The 21,909-nt window shown below is 31.7% G+C and overlaps 1 protein-coding gene across 9 annotated transcripts in view; it reads right to left on the bottom strand.

Moving 5' to 3' along the window:
• The window catches only part of LOC127702638 (uncharacterized), a 143,424-nt gene that overhangs the window by 106,121 nt on the left and 15,394 nt on the right, over nt 1–21,909 (bottom strand). For 4 of the 9 annotated variants that reach the window (XM_052206915.1, XM_052206920.1, XM_052206913.1 and 1 more), the window contains exons 3-4: nt 15,648–15,997; nt 14,501–14,721 (exon numbers count right to left, since the gene is read on the bottom strand). The exons of 2 other annotated variants lie outside the window; for them this stretch is intronic. In XM_052206915.1, the coding sequence (XP_052062875.1) occupies nt 14,501–14,721; nt 15,648–15,997 (571 nt within the window). Of the gene's footprint in view, nt 1–3,549; nt 3,872–10,163; nt 13,943–14,500; nt 14,722–15,647; nt 15,998–21,909 lie in introns of those variants that run through there. 3 more of the 9 variants (XR_007982516.1, XM_052206914.1, XM_052206916.1) reach the window with 3 other exon arrangements.

The following is a 21,909-nucleotide window of genomic DNA, read 5'->3' as shown; positions in this document are numbered from 1 at the left end:
AGTTTCATAACATTTGGTTGAAGCAAGCTAAATTAAGAGAACAGAAACAAATATTTCATCAATTTTTCCATTTGTAAAGGAGCATAACTCTAGAACAGTAAAAGTGACGCCACCAAAATTCAAACTTGACCTGTGTTTTGTGGTAATTAGCATTGTGTATAATTTTCATAACATTTGGCTGAAGCAAACTAAAGTTAGAGAACGGAAACGAAAAATTCAGCAATTTTTCCATTTGTAAAGGGGCATAACTCTAGAATGGTAAAAGTGACGCTACAAAATTCAAACTTGATCTATTTGAGGTTAAAAGCATGGTGTATAAGTTTCATAACATTTGGTTGAGGCAAACTAAAGTTAGAGAACGGAAACCAATTTTGGGACGTATGTACGTACAGACGGACGAGGGTAAAACTTAATGCCCCCTCCGCTACGGCGGGGGCATAAAAAATGGCTGTGTATACTTATATATAAAAAATTAAACCCCAGACTTGTCTAAATGTTAACTGCAAAAAAGCCTTTTATCAGTAAAGAACGAAATAAAATGCTTCGCTGAGCGCAGCCTGATACGTCCGCAGAGGTCGAACCCTGAACAGTTGGGGCAAATTTGGACACAATATTCAAGCTTGATACTGTCTGAACTTGAATTGTGATCATATTTTTTGACATAATATAGGTTTCTGATACATAATAATAGTGGTCAAAGATCTTAAAAATCTATTGCGTAATACTGTGCAATTGAAGATATGAAAAATTTTGAAGAAAAAAAATATGAACCCCTTAAAAAATTTGAAAAAAAAAATCCCCCCAACTTTTTTACCCCCTCCTAGGAGCAATTACCCCCAAACTCAATCTTAGCCTTCCCTTTGTAGTATGGAACCTTTGAGTACAATTTTAGAGAGATCCATACACTTAAACACAAGTTATTGTCTGGAAACTAGAAAAATGCTTGTTTTTGGCCCCTTTTTTGCCCCTTATTCCTGCATGTTTGCGACAATTACCCCCAAACTCAATCCCAGCTTTCCCTTTGTGATATGGAACATTGTGGTACAATGTCATAGAGATCCATACACTTACACATAAGTAATTGTCCAGAAAGTACAAAAATGCTTGTTTTTGGCCCCTTTTTGGCCCCGAATTCCTAAACTGTTGATACCATAACCCCCAAAGTCAATCCCTATCCTTCTTTTGAGGTATTGAACCTTCTTGTAAAATTTCATAGAGATCCATTCACTTTAACTAAAGTTATTGTCCGGAAACCAAATGTGTCTTCGGACGACGACGACGCAAACGACGACGACATCATGATTTATGCGAACCCAAAAAAAATTTTGCGGTCGTATAAAAACTGGAAAAAAAAAAGATATTTATAAAAAAAAATGCTCTGGATACTCTCTTTTGGTAAAACTTCTGTCCAAGATCGTTAATTTTCATGAAGGTTAGACAATGTTATTTATATCCGTGAAGCTTTAACCTTTTGTTAGACTGTATCGTTATTCTAACTGCAAAATAAACCCATGTATCAGTAATACGAAAAACCTTTTTGAATTTTTCTCTGGGTCTTGTATTTTACCATAAAAAAACAAACCTTCTGTCAACGTTTTGTAAAATTCCATGAAGGTTTGACAAACATATTGATGTCTAACAAAAAAACTTTAACCACAGACTTAAGGATGTACACATCTGAGGAGCCAAAAATTTCTAGAATTAAACTTTTTTTCTTCACCTGATTTTTTGGTTTATATGACTGTAAAAAGATAATTGGTGAAAAAAAAATCATATGGGGATGCACTTCTTTTTTTGCTACGGCCCTTTGAAAGTACCCAATTTTGGTGATTTTCCCATTTTTCATCAATTTTTATCCACTTTTGGGCTATTATCGTGAAAAAAATCACAGTTCCACAATTAAACTTTTTTTCATACTTTCAATAAAGATGAAGTTGACCAATCTGTATAAATTTAACTTAAAAAAAACTATAGGTAGGCGTTAATATAAGAAAGTTTTATCATATTTTGATGCGTTTTCGTGTCAAATTACCAAGCTGTCAGTTTTGTAAATTTGTGATTTTTCTCTATTTTAAAACAAAATGCATATTATTTCAACTTCTTTGTTATAAATGATTGCAAAAATATATATCTAAGAAATTTGAAAATGAAAAAGTGATATGGGATGTACATGTTTCTGGTGAAATCATTTCTTGTAATTCTCACCCATTTTCTCAAAATTTTGGCTAAAAAGACTGACTTGATTGGTAATAAAATTTGAAAAAATTATTACTCAAAAACTACTTATTGTAACTACACAATTTTTTCACAGAGTTAAGTTTGATTATAACATTTTTTAATTCATTGATATTTTCTACTTGTATCACATGTTTTGGAAATAGTTCCATAACGAAATTTCAACGAGACTGAAACGTCAGAAGAATATATCCTTAACATAAATGCTGACGCCGCCGACGACGGAATGTTACGTAGGATCGCTCTGTCTTGCCCTCGCTGCAAATTTTCTAGCTCAGTGCATGTAGTAATTCTTATATACTAAACATCCAACAAACCTGAACAATCAAGGACATTTATTTGAATTAGATATTTAAGTAAACAATATGAAGTATGATAAATTTGTTCGATTCATAAAAGCTTTAAATTTATAAAACATAAGAAGACAGTCTTTATATAGTTTAACCATTTAACCATGGAAGAATAATAGTGTCAATATAATACTTCCATTGTTTAACACAAACATGTATTTAATTTTTTTTTAATGGCGTCGCTCTAAAGAATATTTTCTCTCAATCAATATAATTAGGCTCCAGTTACATAGCCTTTACCTTCTTATACTTCATTTGCGTGGTTGTGTAAGATATCTTTTATTGATTGTCATAACTAGTTTCTTGATAAATGATATGTTTCTGTTTGGTAAATGATCTGAATCGTTACCTTTAGGTTAATCTTTAATCTTTTAGTTTATATGTTAATGCTGACACCACAAAACTTACACTTAGTACAGACAAACCTATGCACTGTGGAAAAGTTTGAAGGTTGTTGCTGAATCGATATTTTTCTTTATGCGAAATTAAACTTTTTTTAGGATTTTGAGTATCATTTTTTAACCCTACAGAAGATAAAAAAATAAAAACAAACACCTGCTTTCATTTTTCACTGTCTACTCAGATACAACGTTGAATCATCTGTCGTTGAACATATGTCTGTCATTTCTCTAGTAGTCATGTCAATTAATACAAGACATACAATACCAGAGGGGATCATTTCAAATAAATTTCCCAAAAAGTTTCTTTTTGACGTATCCTATAGCAACGGGGGAAAATGTTCACCACTTATTTTTTTTTTTTAATTTTCTGTAATAATACTTTTAAAGGTGTAAAAACGGTCTTATTTGCATAAAAGGTTATGAAATACCTTGGTAGGAAAGTAGAAGACACAGTGATTTGCATGTAAATTGTCATATCTTCGTCTTTATCAAGAAAAAAAAGAAGTGCGTAATAACTCTTTGATTTCTACATAGCAGTAACATTGTATTATATAAAAACTTACTATTTACAGAAAACTCGAACTTCCTTTTTTCCTTTATTTGTGTTGAAAAAATTACTGTTGAAGTTTCAACTTTCGGTATGAACAAAACGGGTTTTACCGATCCACCGGGAAATCCGGATTGGAGAGGACCGATCTACCCTTAATCCAATGGAAACTCATCTTTTTTTCGTTCATACAATGTATGCTTTTAATATTGGCCGTATGACGAAAGACCGTCTATGGCTCAGAATTCAAATGGTATTAAAAAATACTTAACGCATGGTGAAAAAACATCACATTGCCAACAAATGTCTTTAACAACAGACACGACCATTAGTCCATGTCGATATGTCACTTATTTGCCTTGAGACAGCCAGTTATCCTATATAAATACATTGTATAAATACCTTGAAGTTCTTATTTAGTAAGACGACAATCTACTTGTGTATAACTGTATGAGATTGTTGACAATTTATAACTTCTTTATAAACATTCTTTTAAATACAGTTTGCAACTTTAACTATGTTGTATTTAATGTACTGTTGTTTTTTTCTGTTGGTCTTTTTTTTTTCTTTTTTGCCATGGCGTTGTCAGTTTTTTTTTTGTTTTTTTTTTACTTATGAGTTTGAATGTCCCTTTGGTATCTTTCGACTCTCTTTTACGTCTCTTTTGGTAGTATTACTTTTACGTCAATACTCATTTTTACGTTTCACAGATGACGACAGATAAATATAATTTTCAACTAAATGTCTGTTTTAATAGTACCAATTTTACGTCAATGTTTGTTTTTACGTTTCACAGATGACGACAGATAAATATAATTTTCAACTAAATGTCTGTTTTAATAGTACCAATTTTACATCAATGTTCGTTTTTACGTTTCACAGATGACGACAGATATGTTCCAATTGTATATTTTCGACTAATGAGTTTGAATATTCCGTTGGTATCTTTCGCCTCTCTTTTACAATCTTATCTTTTTAATTTTAAAATTCAGATATACATGTAAGCATTTTTAGAATATATGAAATTTTCTCTCGGAGTTTATTTCAATCTTTGTTGTTTTGGTTTAGTAGAAGAATTACAGTTCGAAACTGTATTTGTTACAATTTAACATCGTAGTAATCTGTGCGTTTGTTTATAGATCTATCACGAATAGTACGTGGCACTCGACACTATTAGACAATGACTTCTCGCAATGCAGCAGTGTCACATTTTTCATGAATTTCAATTTATCACTGAAATGCACGCAACTACCGCAAACTTCGTGTAAAAAGATTAACAAACACTAACATTGACCAATGAATAATGAAAATGGGGTCAAGGTCAGAAGATACCTGCCAGACAGACATGTACACCTTCCAGTCATTCCATACACAAGAATAAAGTTGACCTATTGCTTATAGTACTTGAAAAACAGACTAAATCACAAAAACTTAACATTGACCATAATGATCAATGAACCATGAAAATGAGGTCAAGGTTAGAGTAAACTTACCAAACAAACAATCATCCTAATCATGTAATTTTAACTTTGACCACTGATCCATGAAATGCAGTCAAGGTCGGGTGAACTCTGTATGACGAATATGTAGATGTTGCAAGGAACTCATATGCCAAATATAGTTATCCTATTACTCATAATAAGTGAGAAAATAAACATGACATGGCAGTTGCTGAAAATAAGGTCAAGGACAATGGACACATGACAGACGGAAACTGTGTAACATAAGGTATCTGCATACAAAGTATGAAGCATCCATGCCCTATACGATTTATACATTTAGTTTACATCGCCACTGCCACCGTCACCAGATAGTAATTCTTATGTCTGGCTTACTGCTACCTTCGTCTCGTCGAGACAAAAACTACATTTGTTGTATTCAAATATACTACATGTAACAACTTATGAATGATGTTGGATAAAAAGTAATGGGGGATAAACACACATTTGCTCAGGTTAATAGTTTTGACATTTTACTAATATTTTTCAGCCAGTCAAAGATAAATGTAATGTAAATTATTGATTAGTTACAGACGACTATTGCACTGATCTATTAATTTAAATTTAGACCCCACTTTACAGTTTTAATGTTTTCTCTTTTCTTTTGAAAACTAGAGGCTCTAAAGAGCCTGTGTCGCTCACCTTGGTCTATGTGCATACTTAACAAAGGAAACTCTCCAACATTGAAGACAAGAATAGAATTCATAATAAAAATCTCTGTTTTGTTGATCTTGTACTGCTGATCATTTAGTCTGTTTAGTTTCTCTCTATCTTCTAGTTTTTGCTCAAAACACAAAAGAGGGTAAAATAAATTGTTTCACTGAGCGCAGCTGGATAGGACCGCAGATGTCCAACCCTGAAAAGTTGGGACCAAAATGGACACAATATTCACGCTTGATACAGGTCTGAATTTGGATTGTAATTAAATTTTTGACACATGATAGGTTTCTGACAAAGAATAACTGTAGTCAAAGAACTTCAAATTGGTTATATGATTTGAATATATATTCAATTTTTTGCTTTTGTGCAATACACTATGCGAATTGACCCGCCCCCCCCCCCCCCTCCCCAAAAAAAAAAAAAAAATTTACCCCGTTTTTTTTTTGAGTTTATGCAATACACTATGCTGTTGAATATTAACCCCCCCCCCAAAAAAATATTTGAAGAAATTTTCTTTTCATTTCTGAAATCTTAAATGAGAAAAATTGCCCCCCTCCAATTTTGTTCACCTCCCCCCTTTCCCTTATTCAAAGAAATAATTCTTTCCCTCAAGTTATGGTCACTATCTCAGACAATCATCATTTCTTAATACATAATTTACAAGCAGTGTAAGGGAGGTAATCAAACATTGTTATTTAAATTGATTTGGATTTTGATTTTGATTACCTCCCTTACACTGCTTTTCAATTGTCTCAATTGTCCTTTAACCAGAAAAACCCTTCTTTTTCCCCTTTTTTGCCCCTAATTCCTAAATGGTTTGAGCCATAACCCCTCAAAGTCAATCCTAACCATCCCTTTGTAGTATGGAAACTTGTGGTATAATTTCAGAGAGATTCATACACTTTAACCCAAGTTATTGCCTTGAAACTAAAAAATGCTTATTTGGGCCCCTTTTTTGGCCCCTAATTCCTAAACAGTTGGGATCATTACCCCCAAAATCAATCCCAACCTGCCTTTAGTGGTACTAAACCTTGTGTTAAAATTTTATTGATTTCTATTTACTTATACTAAAGTTATTATCCGGAAACCATCTGTCCTCGGACGACGCTGACGACGACGACGACGACAACGTGATACCAATATACGACCAAAAATTTTTATTTTTGCGGTCGTATAAAACCCTTATTCAAGGGACTGGGCATCAGCAAAATGTAACTTGTTAGTAGATTGGATGATTTCCCCCATATTGTCTTAATTGGGTCTTAGATCTTGTCTTGCTGATCATTTTTGCTTACTGTATGTAGGTTTCCATCTATCTATTATAATTTTTAAGAAATAAGGCAAAAACGCAAAATATTTAAAAAAATCATCATCAAAGGGCAATAACTGTCATAAGGAGTAGGCTGACGATTTCGAAAATGTAAACTTACTTGTAGAACTTGTCTTGCTGATCATTTTTGCATTTTAATGTTTCTCTGTATCAATTATAGTTTTCAAGATGAAAGGCAAAAATGAAAAACTAGAGGCTCTAAAGAGCCTGTGCGGCTCACCTTGGTCTATATGGATATTCAACAAAGGACACTCACCAGCATTGTAGACAATAATAGAATTAATGACAAAAATCTCTGGTTTTTTTATATCTTATATTGCTGATCATTGAAGTCTGTTTAATTTCTCTCTATCTTATTTAGCTTTTGCTCCAAACACAAAAGAGGGGGAAACATTCCTAATTATAAGTTTTAAGATATAAGACAAAAACGCCAAAAAAATTGTACAAATCGGCATCAAAGGGAATTAGCTCTAATAAGGAGTCAACTGATGATTTCAACCATAAGACTTATTTGAAGAACTTGTCCTCCTGATCATTTTTGCAATTTAAAGTTTCTCTCTATCTTTTATAGTTTTCAAGATATGATAAAAGGCAAAAATCGAAAAAAAGTGGTAAAATTTGTCATTTAAGGGCAATAACTCCTACAGGAAATTGTCTTACAGTTTTGACGTATATGGATAATTGGTAGAGCTCAACATTCTAAACAATTTTACCCTCTTCAGATTTCCTCTTTTTATAACGGTTATCAGAATAATAGACAAAACTTACATTTTACCCCATAAGTTCTATTTTTTGCCATGTCGGCCATCTTTGTTGGCAGGCAGGATCATCGGACATATTTTTTAAACTGAATACCCTAATGATGATTGTGGCTAAGTTTGATTCTATTTAGCTCAGTAGTTTCAGAGGAGAAGATTTTTGTAAAAGATTACAAAAATTTACGAAAATTGACTATAAAGAGCAATAACTCCTTAAGGGGTCAATTGACAATTTTGGTCATGTTAACTTATTTGTAGATCTTATTTTGCTGACCATTATTGCTGTTCACAGTTTACCTCTATCTATAATAATATTCAAGATAATTTCCAAAAACTGCAAAATTTCCTTAAAATAACTAATTCAGGGGCTGCAACCCAACAACAGGTTGTCTGATTCGTCTGAAAATATCAGGGCAGAAAGAACTTCACTTAATGAACATTTTTACCGGTTGTCAGATTTGCTCTAAATGCTTAAGTTTTAGAGATATAAGCCATAAACTGCATTTTACCCCTATGTTCTACTTTTAGCCATGTCGGCCATTTTGGTCGGCGGGTTGGATCATCGGACACCTTTTTAAACTAAATACCCTAATGATGATTGTGGCCAAGTTTGATTCTATTTGGCCCAGTAGTTTCAGAGGAGAAGATTTTTGTAAAAGATTACAAAAATTATGAAAAATTGTTAAAAATTGATTATAAGGGCAATTACAGTGCTCCTTAAGAGGTCAATTGACCATTTTGGTCATGTTGACTTATTTGTAGATCTTACTTTGCTGTACATTATTGCTGTTTACAGTTTATCTATATGTATAATAATATTGAAGATAATCACAAAAAACTGCAAAATTTTCTTAAAATCACCAACTCTGGGGCAGCAACCCAACAACGGGTAGTCTGATTTGTCTGAAAATTTCAGGGCAGATAGATCTTGACCTGATGAACAATTTAAATACATGTCAGATTTGCTCTAAATGCTTTAGTTTCAGAGATATAAGTCAAAATCTACATTTTACCCCTATGTTCTATTTTTAGCCATGGCAGCCATATTGGTTGGCGGGCCGGGTCGTCGGACACATTTTAAAAACTAAATACCCCAATGATGATTGTGGCCAAGTTTGGTTAACTTTGGCCCAGTAGATTCAGAGGAGAAGATTTTTGTAAAAGTTAACGGATGACCGACGTTATGTGATGAAAAAAGCTCACTTGGCTAAAAAAGTAATAACTGTTATTTTTGAAAAAAATGCTGTAAGTTAAGATGTACCGAATTTCTTTCCATAGATATAAGAAGATGTGGTATGTGTGCCAATGAGTGCCAGTTCACTTGTGCATATGAACACAGCCATGAGAACAATTGGGAACTATATGTTAGCTTTCGATCTATGAGTTTGACTGTCCCTCTGGTATCTTTCGTCCCTCTTTTAGCATGTATAGATTTAGTAGCTAATCTGTCGACTTTCCGTTTGATAGCCAGCGCCTTAGGCAAGAATTGGAACAAGTTTCAATCTTTCCAAAAATCAGCAGAAATCTTCCTTTCAATACTAGAGTTAGTGCACGATTTTTTAAAAAGTAAATTGCCTTATATCTAACAGTTAATGCTCAGTAGCTCTGGAATGACAGAGCTAAACATTAAAATAAACTGTTGACACAGATATAGTATGTCTCGCTTTTTGGTAATTTGATAGTATAATGACAATATTGAATCAAAAGGGCAATATTTAAACACATGTTAACTATGCAAAACATTCAAAGTCAATGAACCATGACTTATGGTGCAGTACCAAATAACCCAATGGTAATTAGAATTGCCAATGCTTATAAAACTCCATACCAAATACCACCGACCTATCATAAGTGGTTCCCTTTTAAAATAACCTAAAAAAAATTTCAATTTGAAAACAATGTAAAAGTTTCAAGTTAATTAACATTGCTGAGAGAGTTGGGCCTTTGTAATCACCATGAAAAATACTTGCAAATGCTTAAACAAATGCATATCATAATATCATTGGTTTAACATAAGCTTTTCCTCGTAAACTGATCTAATCACAAACTTAAACATGTAAACTATAAAAATTCATTTGAAGTCTATAGACCATGACTAAGGGGGTTGAACCAAAAAAAAACTCCAATGCATCTACATACCAAATATTATTGACCTACCACTAGTGGTTCCCCTTAAACTGATCTAATCTCAAACTAATACATTGTTGACGTCACAGACATCCCTTTTTGACTCCGTCAAGGCAACACAAAAATCGGAAGGAAGATTTCTTCAGTCAATTTTAAAGTTGTGTTAAATTTATATGAGAACGGGTTAAACAGAACTGGAGATACATAGTGTAATTAGTTTTCTGTCTAAATTTTTTATATATACTGTGAATCAAAAAATTATTGTGTGATTTTATTAATGTGAATGTAAATCAATGGTTAAACATATGATATAAATAAATTCAATTTTAAATAATGCTGGGAACAATGAAAATAGCATATAAATCAAATGTATAATCTTGATAATCAATAAAAATATTTTTGTTAACACATAACAAAATTATAATACAATATCATAAATATGCATACTGTGAATTCATAGATATTTATGCACTGCTTATTTTCAAGGATTTTGTCAATATAGGTGAACCATTTATTCAAGTGAGCAAAAAATAAACAACTTTCATATAAGTGTGTATGTAAATATGTTTGGCTAGATGTATAGGGGCCAGGGAGGGTTGAGATCCCTCAAAATATGTTTAACCTCGCCGCATTTTTGCGCCTGTCCCAATTAAGGAGCCTCTGGCCTTTATAATTTTAGTTCATTTATAAGTTTTGGAGTTTAGTATGATGTCCATTTTCACTGAACTGGTACACATTTTTATTTAGGGACCAGCTGAAGCCTGCCTCTGGGTGCTGGATTTTCTCGCTGTGTTGAAGACCCATTGGTGGCCTTCAGCTGTTTTCTGCTCTGTGGTCGTGTTGTTGTCTCTCTGACACATTCCCCATTTCCATTCTCAATTCTAACTACAAGAGTAAGTAGCTATAAAATTATCAATTATTCCTCAATCCAGGAAAATAGGTAATCACAAACATATCTGAATTCACAGTTGAATTTCCAAAACATTTCAAATTCAAAAATTATTGGAATCAATACAAATACTAAGATATCACAGTGACAAATAGGTTTTCAAATCATTATTGTTTATGAAAAGGAACACAAATATTTTGTATATTTACTGTACAAATAAAGATTTTTCAATTTCATAGTATTTCCTCCTCACTGTGAACCGGGTCTGGTTATTTTAATTGGGCCGATGACTGAAAGTTTGAGTTTGAGTGCAATATTCTGATTTTTTATTGCCGGGTTTACTGCTTATATTTGAATTGGCCTCTCTGGGCTTCATTCCTGGATCACCACTGACTGTGAATGTTTAAATTTAAATTTATATTTAATGAACCTTTAAAATGACGCAAAAAAATAGCTAGAGATATCTAGAGCAGATCTCACAACTAAATGCCAGGAAAACGACTAGTTTGACCTTGTAAAAAGACATTCCAAGCTTATACATTACAAGCTCCATGATGCTGTTTAAACAAATAACAGTTAATAATAAATATTTTTCAATCTCTTGAAAATCTTGAACTATCAAAAATTCTGTAATATAAAAATAACAAGAAATATAAACATGAATTAATTTTATGATTTTAGAGTGAGATTAGACGCCACAAAATTAATTTGCTCGTGACACACAAGCAGGTTGAAGGCATCCAATACACATTGTATCAATAATTTTCTACTGTGACTCTGTGTTGTGCTTGACACAACTTAAAATAGTTGAACATAAGTTTTAAGGATTAAAATATGGTTAGTAAATCAATTCTGAAAATCTGGCAGATAGAAAATTCAACCTTATACATCTGGTTGCAGAAAAAATTGTACTTAGTATTATCAATAAATAGATAGTTAATGGCATTCAAAACTTCTAATGGAGACAAAATTTTAAACATGTATAAAGATGAGAGGTATGTAAAGTTGAAACTCATTTGTTATCTTGTGATACAGACAAATTTTTAATTTTGCTTCAGGCACATCCCTTAAAAATTTGGTTGTGGGCAACAATATGAACAATAACTATTATAAACCAATACCCTTTAAGACAATTAGAAGTTTTGAGCAGAACATGACTAGATCCTTTAATTTCCTGAGTAAGAAGTACAATAGTTTTCCACTTATAAACATCCAAGGATTAAATCGTACAGGTAATTATGTCAATGCATAAATACTAAGTGGTTCATCATCAAATGCTACAAATATATAGTCAGATGAAATGTTTTTACCAAACTGTTATTGAACTGCTTATATGGGAGATAACTCTAAGAGAACAACTTGAAGTTGAAATGCTGGTATACATACATATTATATAATACATGTTATAAATAAAATATAAAGAAATTCTAATATCACATTAAGCGTTACATTCTTTAAAATAAATTCTCTGACTATTGGTTTCAACCTTTTTAAGATCCTCACAAAAACACCAATATATTTAACTAGTAATTTAGTTAAGCATCAGTTAAAATTAAGTTTAACACATTAGAAAAAAATGTGCCACAGATCATTTTCATTTCATTTAAAACAAATTGTTTCATATGATTGCCACAAAATAAAACCTATTGAAAACAAATTTTAAAATAAAATGCATATTATTGGTAATCAATCATTATTAATGTCCAACTAAAAATTCATTCATTTATGGTGCAACACAAATATTTTCAAGAGCTCTTTCATTTATATCTTTATCTTTGATTCAATAAATAATTTTACGGTATTTAATGATGTATGAGGCATTGCAGAAATACCTTTCAACAATTAATCATAACAAAAGTTTGAAATATAAAATCAGAGGAGCAGCATATTTATCAAACAGCCACACACATGACTTGAAATGTTCATGTCCAAAAAAGTAGCCATTATCTTTTCTGAGATGTGAATATCATTGGATGAGGTACTGTCAAGGGAGTACTGGCCAAAAAACAAATTTAGCTATAACACTTGGACATGTTGGAATGCCTGACTACATTTTTGAATATTTTTCATATTCTGTCATTTTTGTAGCTTTCTGGTCCTGACTTACATTTGAGCAGATGCTACATATCAAATGACAATAGTTCAGGCATATCGATTCTGATAATGTTGGTGTTTATTATCAGAAAAACATCGAGTTTTTTTTCCAAACAAAATATAAGGGTTTGAAAAAAGCACAATTATTTAACAAATGTCAAACAATGTTTATGTGAAATTTTTCAAAGATCTGAAGTTAATTTTTCCAGTACCAACTTTATTCTATTATATCTTTAAACTAAATTAATAAGCAACTAATAAAAAAAACATAAGATATAAGTTTCTTAGTGCTTTTGATAAAAACCAATCAAGGAGTCATATTTTCAAAGTGTTGTTGAATATATAAAACTCCAAAAAACTTTTTTAATACTGATTTAAAAAAAGGTGCTTTAGAAATAAAGTCTGATCAGAAAAAAAAACTCATCATTAGTTAATCAACCATAAAAATTTCATCAAGGTCAAGTGATACAGTTAGACCAAAGATTTTTCCTCTTTAAATTTCCATACAAGCTATTAAAAATAGGCCTGAAAAACAGTATTTGTAAATATGTTAACAGTACTTGTAAATATGTTATACAAGTTAACTAATTTCTATTTTTAACTAAGAAAGAATAAAGCACCATTGGAAGAACAACAATAACAAACACTATCCCCCCAACCAGCTGATAAATTGGAGGTTTCAAAATGTCCACTTTCTGGTCACATAACTCATTGAGGCCATCAATTGTAGCATCATGTTTTGACTTGATAAAGTCGTAATTTGCACAGATCGTGTTTAGTTTTTCTTCTGTTATAACTGGCTTTATGCCAAAATGCAGGAGTATGGCCATAAACAGCACTTGGATGGTGATTAGAATCAATAGGCTTGGAAAGCCAATTCCTGCCAATGCTGGTTGTTGACCTCCTATGGGAGAAACTGGTCTAGCATCTGGCCGTATTCGTGGCGGAACTGGTTTCGCGCCTTCTTTAGATTCTTCTTGTATATTTGATTCTGTAGAGAAATAATCTAGACGGGCTTCAGGGTTTGTTACTTCTAATGCATTACTGAAAACCTGTAAAATAAAATTATTGCTGATGTATATTCATGTACTTCTTTTCCATTTTATGAAATTCATGCACTTGGTATAGTGCTTCTTTTAAATCTCTGCACAGTTTTTCGCTATCATTATTTTCTTTTATTCTGATACCAATTATTATATGTAAGTAATATGTAAAATCTTTAAAATACAAAACTTTAAAAAAATCATTATTTCCACAAACAATTTCAGTAAAACAAAGTAGATAGCTGTGTTCCCATTGTGTAAATATTTTCCTAGCAACTACTCAAGTATTGCTCCGTAACACCAAATAGTACTTGTTTACAGAAGAGGGGGGAGGGGGTGGTGCAGGGGTGGACAGCCAGGATTTTTTTTAGAGTCAATTTTTTTTCAATAAAGTAAAAAGCAAAAAAAATATAAAAAGTAAGCAGAAACAAAATGTTTTATTTTAATCATTTCAAGAACATACCATCTTTTTTTTGAAACTGTAATCATTCAACAGGTACACAGCGTTAAAATCAAAAACATTGGTTCTTCACTACATTAACATCCTTAGACTAATCAGCCACTAACCTGTGTCATCAGTTTAAGAACACGAACATCAATCTGTGGTATGACTGAAAACATATAAGCCATCTCCTTATCTATATCTTCACAATAATTCTTTATCCTAACAAAGCGATTGTTCGGTATTCCAAGATGTTTTCTGAATTCTGTCTCTCTCTTCTCCACTTCTGGATTGTTTCTTCCATTAAACTTGTCAGCTTTTGTCATGACACCATATATTGGAATACCTAAACATGCAATTTTACAATGTAATTAATACTAATAATATTATAATTATATAAAAATATGTCAAAATTTCAGACATGATGAAGGTTTGACAAAGATATATGATGTCTAAAAATTTTAAACTCAGATTGCATAAAAAACTAAGTCAATTTATCAGTAAAAGAACTTAAATGTTGACGCCACTGATGCCACAAAGTCTCACCTTGGCAATAAATATTGTATATATATTAAGGCTCAACAAAAACGTTACATATTTTAATGAATATCTACAGTTAAGCATGCATTAAGCAATCACTCATGGGAAGTATCAAAAGTGACCACTCAAGAGAGATGACCTTTTAAATGGGGTTTCCAAACATAAAATCTGATTCCGACATAGCACTTGGCGGGGATCGCGGCAAATTGTTTTAGTATTTTCAATTGGTAGAGTTACCGTTCGTGTGAGCAAATAAATAAAAAAAGCAGATTCAAGCACTCCAAATTTGAAGAAAACAATTGAATTAATTATTATTTGTGGATAAATAAGTCAATGATAGAGTTTTCAATGGAAACTGAAAGGAGTGGAACAGGAGAAATTCATCAATTCACCTCCTATTGCATGATCTTGATTGGTTGCAAACAGGTTTCAATTCTCATTTTGAACTTGATACTGAACACATATATTTTTCATCATGATTACATTTTGTTTGTTAAAAACATTTAAATGGCCATTGTAAAAATTGAAATTGCAATTTTGTGCAAAAATTTGGTGACCCCTGACCGCGTAAGACAGGTGACTGCTGAAAAGAGTTAAATTATAAATTGAAAATGTTTCGGAGGGTCTAATAGTGGCCGTTAGAGGCAGGTGATTGCTGAAACCAGGTGACCGTTAAGGCAGGTTTGACTGTACATATTAAGGTCGTCCTTATAGATCAGCACTGCTACATACCTCTTAAACCATGTGCAACCTCACTCACACATGCCATTAACTGTGTTGGAAGGGTAGTCAGAGGATCTCCTGAACACACAAATATAATTCGGTCTATCACTAAATATTCTTTGCTCTGACTATATCTTGTCTTTAAACCATTTAAGCCATAATTTTGGTAGTGGGTTAAAACATCAGATAATTTTTCAAATTCTTGCATCCTTCCATAAAAAATAATGTTCAGTAGCTCTCTGGTAAACTCATCGTTTTGGTCTTCAAAGCCTTTCATATCAATAAATGTTGGCATTAAGATTTCATCATCCTCTTCATTATTTGGTCCCTTCCTGAAGTAGTATTTCTCTTTTTTGAAACTGAAACAAAATCAATTTACAAACATTAACAGTCATTCAACATATTTAAGGGCTGCTACACATGTTTTTTGTAATGCCAAAAATAAAATTTGGATTATTTGATGTTGCCTACCTATCCACCTAAATAAGAAGCATACCCAAAACATTTTATGACACTAATCGGTTCACTTTTTTTTAAAGATTTTTTCCTGCTCTTTAATGTTGTTTTCTTGTCTAAAACATGTAACTTATGTTGTTGGGAAAAAATCCCTACCTATAGATACCTTAACCCAACCCTACAAGGAATCCATTGACATGGTATGAAACATCAAAAAAAAGGTTTTTTTCAAGGGTGGCCAAAGTATTATGACTTTTTGGTGACAACAAGTTAAGATGACTGATCATAAATATCATACAAGAATTGTATCCAGGAGATCACTGACATTGAAATTATCTATATACTGGTAATTTTATTTCTAAAGGGCATTATCATCAATCATGATCATGATTATACAACAACAAACATTGTTGATAGGTGCTATCATTAGTGAATCTGATAGAAATTTCATAAAAAAATTCTACAAAATATGTAGGCATGATAGTGCTTTCAATGCAATTTTCAATAAAAATTAAACCCAAACATTGCCAAAGGAACATAGCCGATTGACACTGATTTGGTAACTCATCTTAGACTTTACTGATCGATAAAAAACTGACAAGAAAAGTAGGCTTGAGAGGGCTTACAAGGATTTCTCAATAGATCAAATTGAGAATGGAAATTTACATTTCCAAGGTTCATTATAATAACTCTTGAAAAATAGTTAATCAGAAAATGTAGATGTGGCAGTGCTTACAATGCAATTTTCAATATAAATTATAGTCATTATATATATGTATAATAGTCATAAAGGGAAATAATTTCTGTTGATCAGCACTGATTTTCCAACTGATATCACTTTCCTTTGATTTTTTCCTCAAGCTTAACCTTTTACCTTCATCACTGTGATTAAATCCTACGTTTTGTTTCCATTGTTATAAATATTTTTATACATTATGTTTGTAAAAAAGAAATGTACAGAAAAGAAGCATTAAATGAAAATAAAAGTGTAAATCCACAATAATGTAATGCTGAAAAATTGAAAAAGGAAAGGAGTAGGCCCAGTAAGACCCCTTTTTCGCCCCAAAATATAGCAGTTTTACAAAATTGTTAAAATGTAAACTTTTAGCTATTTATTGGAAAGAAGAATTCTTCTGATACATAAATATGGGTTGTTTTTGACAATACAATGCACATGTATCGGGTACTAGCATCATTAAGTCTTGCTTAATTACTGAAATCTTCGAAATTTTTGCATTTTGGTTAATTTTAGACGGTTTCCGTCTGAAATGGAAGTCAGGCCGCATTTGTGTTCATTCTTAATATTTAAATGTAAGTTGTATTTGATGATAATACATAGCATATATAAAGGTTGAGAATGAACACGGATGCAGCCACTTTAATTTTTGACAAAAACCATATGAAAAGTGACATATTATGGCATATTTGATAGATTTTTCATATTTAAGCTTGAATTTGAACGTCTTTAATGACTTAATCAGTTCAAATCTTTCACATAAACTAATTGAATCGACTGAAGTAGACACTTAAGTGTTTAAAAAGTGTCCAAAATCTTTCATCAGATGAACCTGAACTTTGAGGCCAAAATCAGCCCTTACCGGACCTACTCCTTTAAGTAAAATCAAAATGTTCACGTTCTTTAAACATCACTCAAACTTATTAATAAATGATTTGGTAAAACTAGGTGACCAAAAAGGTGTTTGTTATGGGATATTAGATATATATATTAAATTGAAAATAAAATAAAGTGGCATCTGGACTTACATGCTAAATGCAACTTAACATTTCATGTTTATGACCAGGATATGTAAATGCCAGAAAAGAAAAAAAAAAGGTCTTGTATTACCATATTCTTAACTTGGGAGGCAAAAATGTGAAGTGTAATGTCAAAAGATGAATAAACTAGAGGCTCTAAAGAGCATGTGTCGGTCACCTTTCTGTATGTGCGTATTTAACAAAGGACACTCTCTTACATTGTAGACGAGAAAGAATTCATGACAAATATCTCAGTTTTGTTGATCTTGTTTTACTGATCAATTAGTTTATTTAGTATCTCTCTATCTTCTTCAGTTTTTGCTCAAAGCACAAAAGAGGGTTAAAAAAATCCTTATTAAAGGGGCTGGGCAATCACTCCTATAAAGAGAGACAGTCATCTAATTGTATCGGCAATTAATTTGACTTGTTTGTAGATCTTGCCTTGCTGATCATTTTTGTGATTTAAAGTGTCTATTATCAGTCAGGGGTACTACTTTTACAAGTAATTTTTATTTTCTTGAAGAAGTAAATGATAATATACTTATAAATATAAGTAATATTTGTTATGTTCATTATTCTTATAAGGTTTGAATAATCTCCCCTTAATTTTCTCAAAAAAAATACTTGTTTATATAAGTAATTTTTTTTTTACAATCCCTAAGATTCTCAAGATTTGAGATGTAAAAACATGCTTTTAATGATTTTTCTCTGGTTAGCTCATAATATTTTATTAGAGTTCAATGTTTCATCTCATTACCCCTACAGAAAAAAAAGTTGAGGGCCAGTTGAGGGCCATGTGGCAGACAGTTGAGGGCTAGCTGTTTTAAGCAAAATAGTTGAGGGCTAGGTGTTGAGCATCTTAGCTCAACTAAAACCTGGCCAAGCACTGTATGTTTGAAGATGTCGCTTAACTGGCCCTCAACTGAAGCTGGCCATTAAGTTGAGGAAAAGTTGAGCAATTGATCTTTGGTTTTCATATAGTTGAGCAAAAGTTGAGCATTCAGACTTTGAATTTTTTGTAGTTGAGGAAAAGTTGAGCATTCAGACTTTGATTTTTTTTTGTAGTTGAGGAAAAGTTGAGCAATTGATCTTTGGTTGAACTTTTCATATAGTTGAGCAAAAGTTGAGCAATTAGAAATATGAGCTGGTGATATAAATGTTATGTGCCATCTGTGTTCCATTTATCTCTGTGTATAATGCAAGTAGACAGGAAGTACTATAATAAATGTACACAGAGTTTGAGGCCAAATTAAGGGAAGCACATGTTTTTATACATTTTTCTGTATTTTAACTTAACTATAACTCATAACATAAAGATAAATTAAAAAAAACAAACAGTATTTTTTTATTATAAGATATATCAAATATTCATGATTTAGGTAATTAACAGTTACAATGTATTATTAGGGGCAAATTTCAAAGGGACCACACTGCCAAATACCCTAAACAACCTCAAACATTTAAAAAAATTTAACTGGGCTTGAGCATGCACATGGCAAGCAAAGATGTCTTCTAGCTATCATGAATAAAATATGAATTTTACAATGGATGTAGATCAAAAAGTTACAAATAACTGTATTGACATTGAATAGTGCAGTGTATTCTTCTGATGACATGACTCTTGGATTTAGGAAGATTGATGTTTTAACACATATTTATGGAAACATCTTTTGGTAAGTACATTGGATTAGAATTTCCACCATTTTGAATAAGTGTATATGCTCTTTTAGTTCAAAATAGTGATATTTAAAGTGTCTTCTTAACTTTTTAGAGTGAAGAAAAATTTTAGACAATATATTTATGCATTAATTTATATATTATCAAAATGTGTAAGACAGGAGACATATTTATTTTATTATTAAGACAATTTGTTTTAGAAAGTATTACTAATAAAATAAGAAAATTCTAATATGGCTGCAGGATTAACTAGATTTTATTTACTAGATAATAACTTTTAAAAAGCAAGGATAAAGCTGTCATGTAGTCTGTTGTGTGTTAAGATCTTTCAGCAGTATTTTGGCTATATGAAATACACAATTTAAATTTATTTTTTCTACAATGTGTAGTCATCAGTTTGCAATGACTAGATACATGTAATGCTCAACTTTTAAAGACCTGGTATTCAACTATTGGCCACAAGGCCCTCAATTTTTAATGACCTGGCCCTCAACTATTGGCCACCTAGCCCTCAACTTTAAATGAACTGGTCCTCAACTGTTGGCCAGGTAGCCCTCAACTCTAATTGCTCAACTGTTGGACACCTAGCCCTCAACTATGATATTTTCTCAACCTTGCTCAACTAATTTGCATAAAGTTGAGCATTTGATAGTTTAGGGCTACCTAATTTGCATGGCAAAAATCCAGGTAGCCCTCAACTGGCCCTCAACTATTTGCTCAACTGATGGCCAGCTAGCCCTCAACTGGCCCTCAACTGTTTGTTCAACTGGCGGCCAGTTGAGCAATGCAGTTGGCCATCCTATCATTTTTTCTGTATGGGTAATTCAACAAAGAAACTAATTGTGCCCTTGGGGGCTTGTAAATGAGCAGTGTTCTGAAGATAACAGACAAATGAGATTTTCATTGTCCATGAAATTACACTTACATGATTAGTAAAGACATCTGCAAAGGACAGACAATTAAAAATTCTATTAGAGCTTAGAATATAGCAAAGTACTCTCGACCAATGAAATTGTAGGATTGGATGCCTCTTAATTGTGAAGAATGAATGTAAATCATGTTCTTAGTAAGGGATTATCCTATTATGAGGGTCTATTTACAGTTCAAAACAAAGAGTTTCTATAAATGAGTTACAACTGCCCCAAAGCACATTTATCAGATTGAAAGGATTTATCACACAGTGATTGAAACTGACTAAAAGTTGAATTGTGAAACAAACAAAAATCTCAAAATAAGTTGAAGTTTAATGGTGCAGTAAAATTGGTACCGTGAATTTTATTATGAAAATATTAATAACTTCAAATTACTATAAAATTAAACAATGCCAAAGCAATGCAAAAAAAAGAAAAAAATCTTTCAAATAAAAAATAACCTAAATCTTTAGCTTTCCAAAATTTTGATTACTTGATCAGCGGTTGGGGAGAATAGTTATTTCCAATAAATGTATTCTGATAAAAAAAAACAGGAATTTAATTTTGAACATATTAAAAACTTTTAAGGGCATTATTTTTTAACATTTCCCTGACAATGTCAACAGTATTTGATGTAAAAAGCCCGACCAAATTATTGGCTGTGAAATAAAATTAAGTTGTAACTCAAATGTAACTTTAAATTGATTTAAACTGTAAATAAAAAAAGGATAATTCCTCACTGAAATATTACATGATTTACATTCATACTCACAATCAGGAAACATACAATTCCTACCTTTTCTTTCTACTGTTGTGTCACCTAATATCTATAACGCAATTTTTTTTAAAAATATTTCCCAAAATGATAAGAAAGTCCTCACATCACTAAAACTAATCCATAAATGACATGCCGAAAAAGGAAGTCATGCATCAATTATAAACATTGCACTGACAATGAAACTAATTCTTGAATAGATCATTTCAGCCTTGAGCACTTTACAATATTCTAAGTTTGTAATAGAATGATAATCCCTTACTTCATGATAAGTACTTGCTAACGCTCGTACTTATTCATGAAGAAAGGGATTATCATTCTCTTACATATACAAAGAAGTCCTGAGATATTCAAGAAAAGAAGATAGTATGACTTTTTTACTTGTATAAATAAAAAAATCTGTGAATGTCTAAGGGACATAACTAAGCCAATAAAATAATTGACCTATGCAAGTTAATAAAATGCACTTGTATAAGTATCTTACAAATTTACTTATTTAAGTATATTAATATTTACTTCTTCAAGTAAATAAAAATTACTTGTAAAAGTAGTACCCCTGACTGATTATATATCTATTATAATTTTTATCCTATAACACTGTATAAGGCAAAATGCAAAAAAAATGGTAAAAATAGTTATTAAAGGGCAATAACTCCAATAAAGAGTCATTGGAAAATTTCCCCCATTAGTCTTTATT

Source organism: Mytilus californianus, unplaced genomic scaffold (genome assembly GCF_021869535.1).
Source record: "Mytilus californianus isolate M0D057914Y unplaced genomic scaffold, xbMytCali1.0.p SCAF_5, whole genome shotgun sequence".
NCBI lineage: Eukaryota > Metazoa > Mollusca > Bivalvia > Mytilida > Mytilidae > Mytilus > Mytilus californianus.
This window is presented reverse-complemented; position numbering and strand designations above follow the sequence as displayed.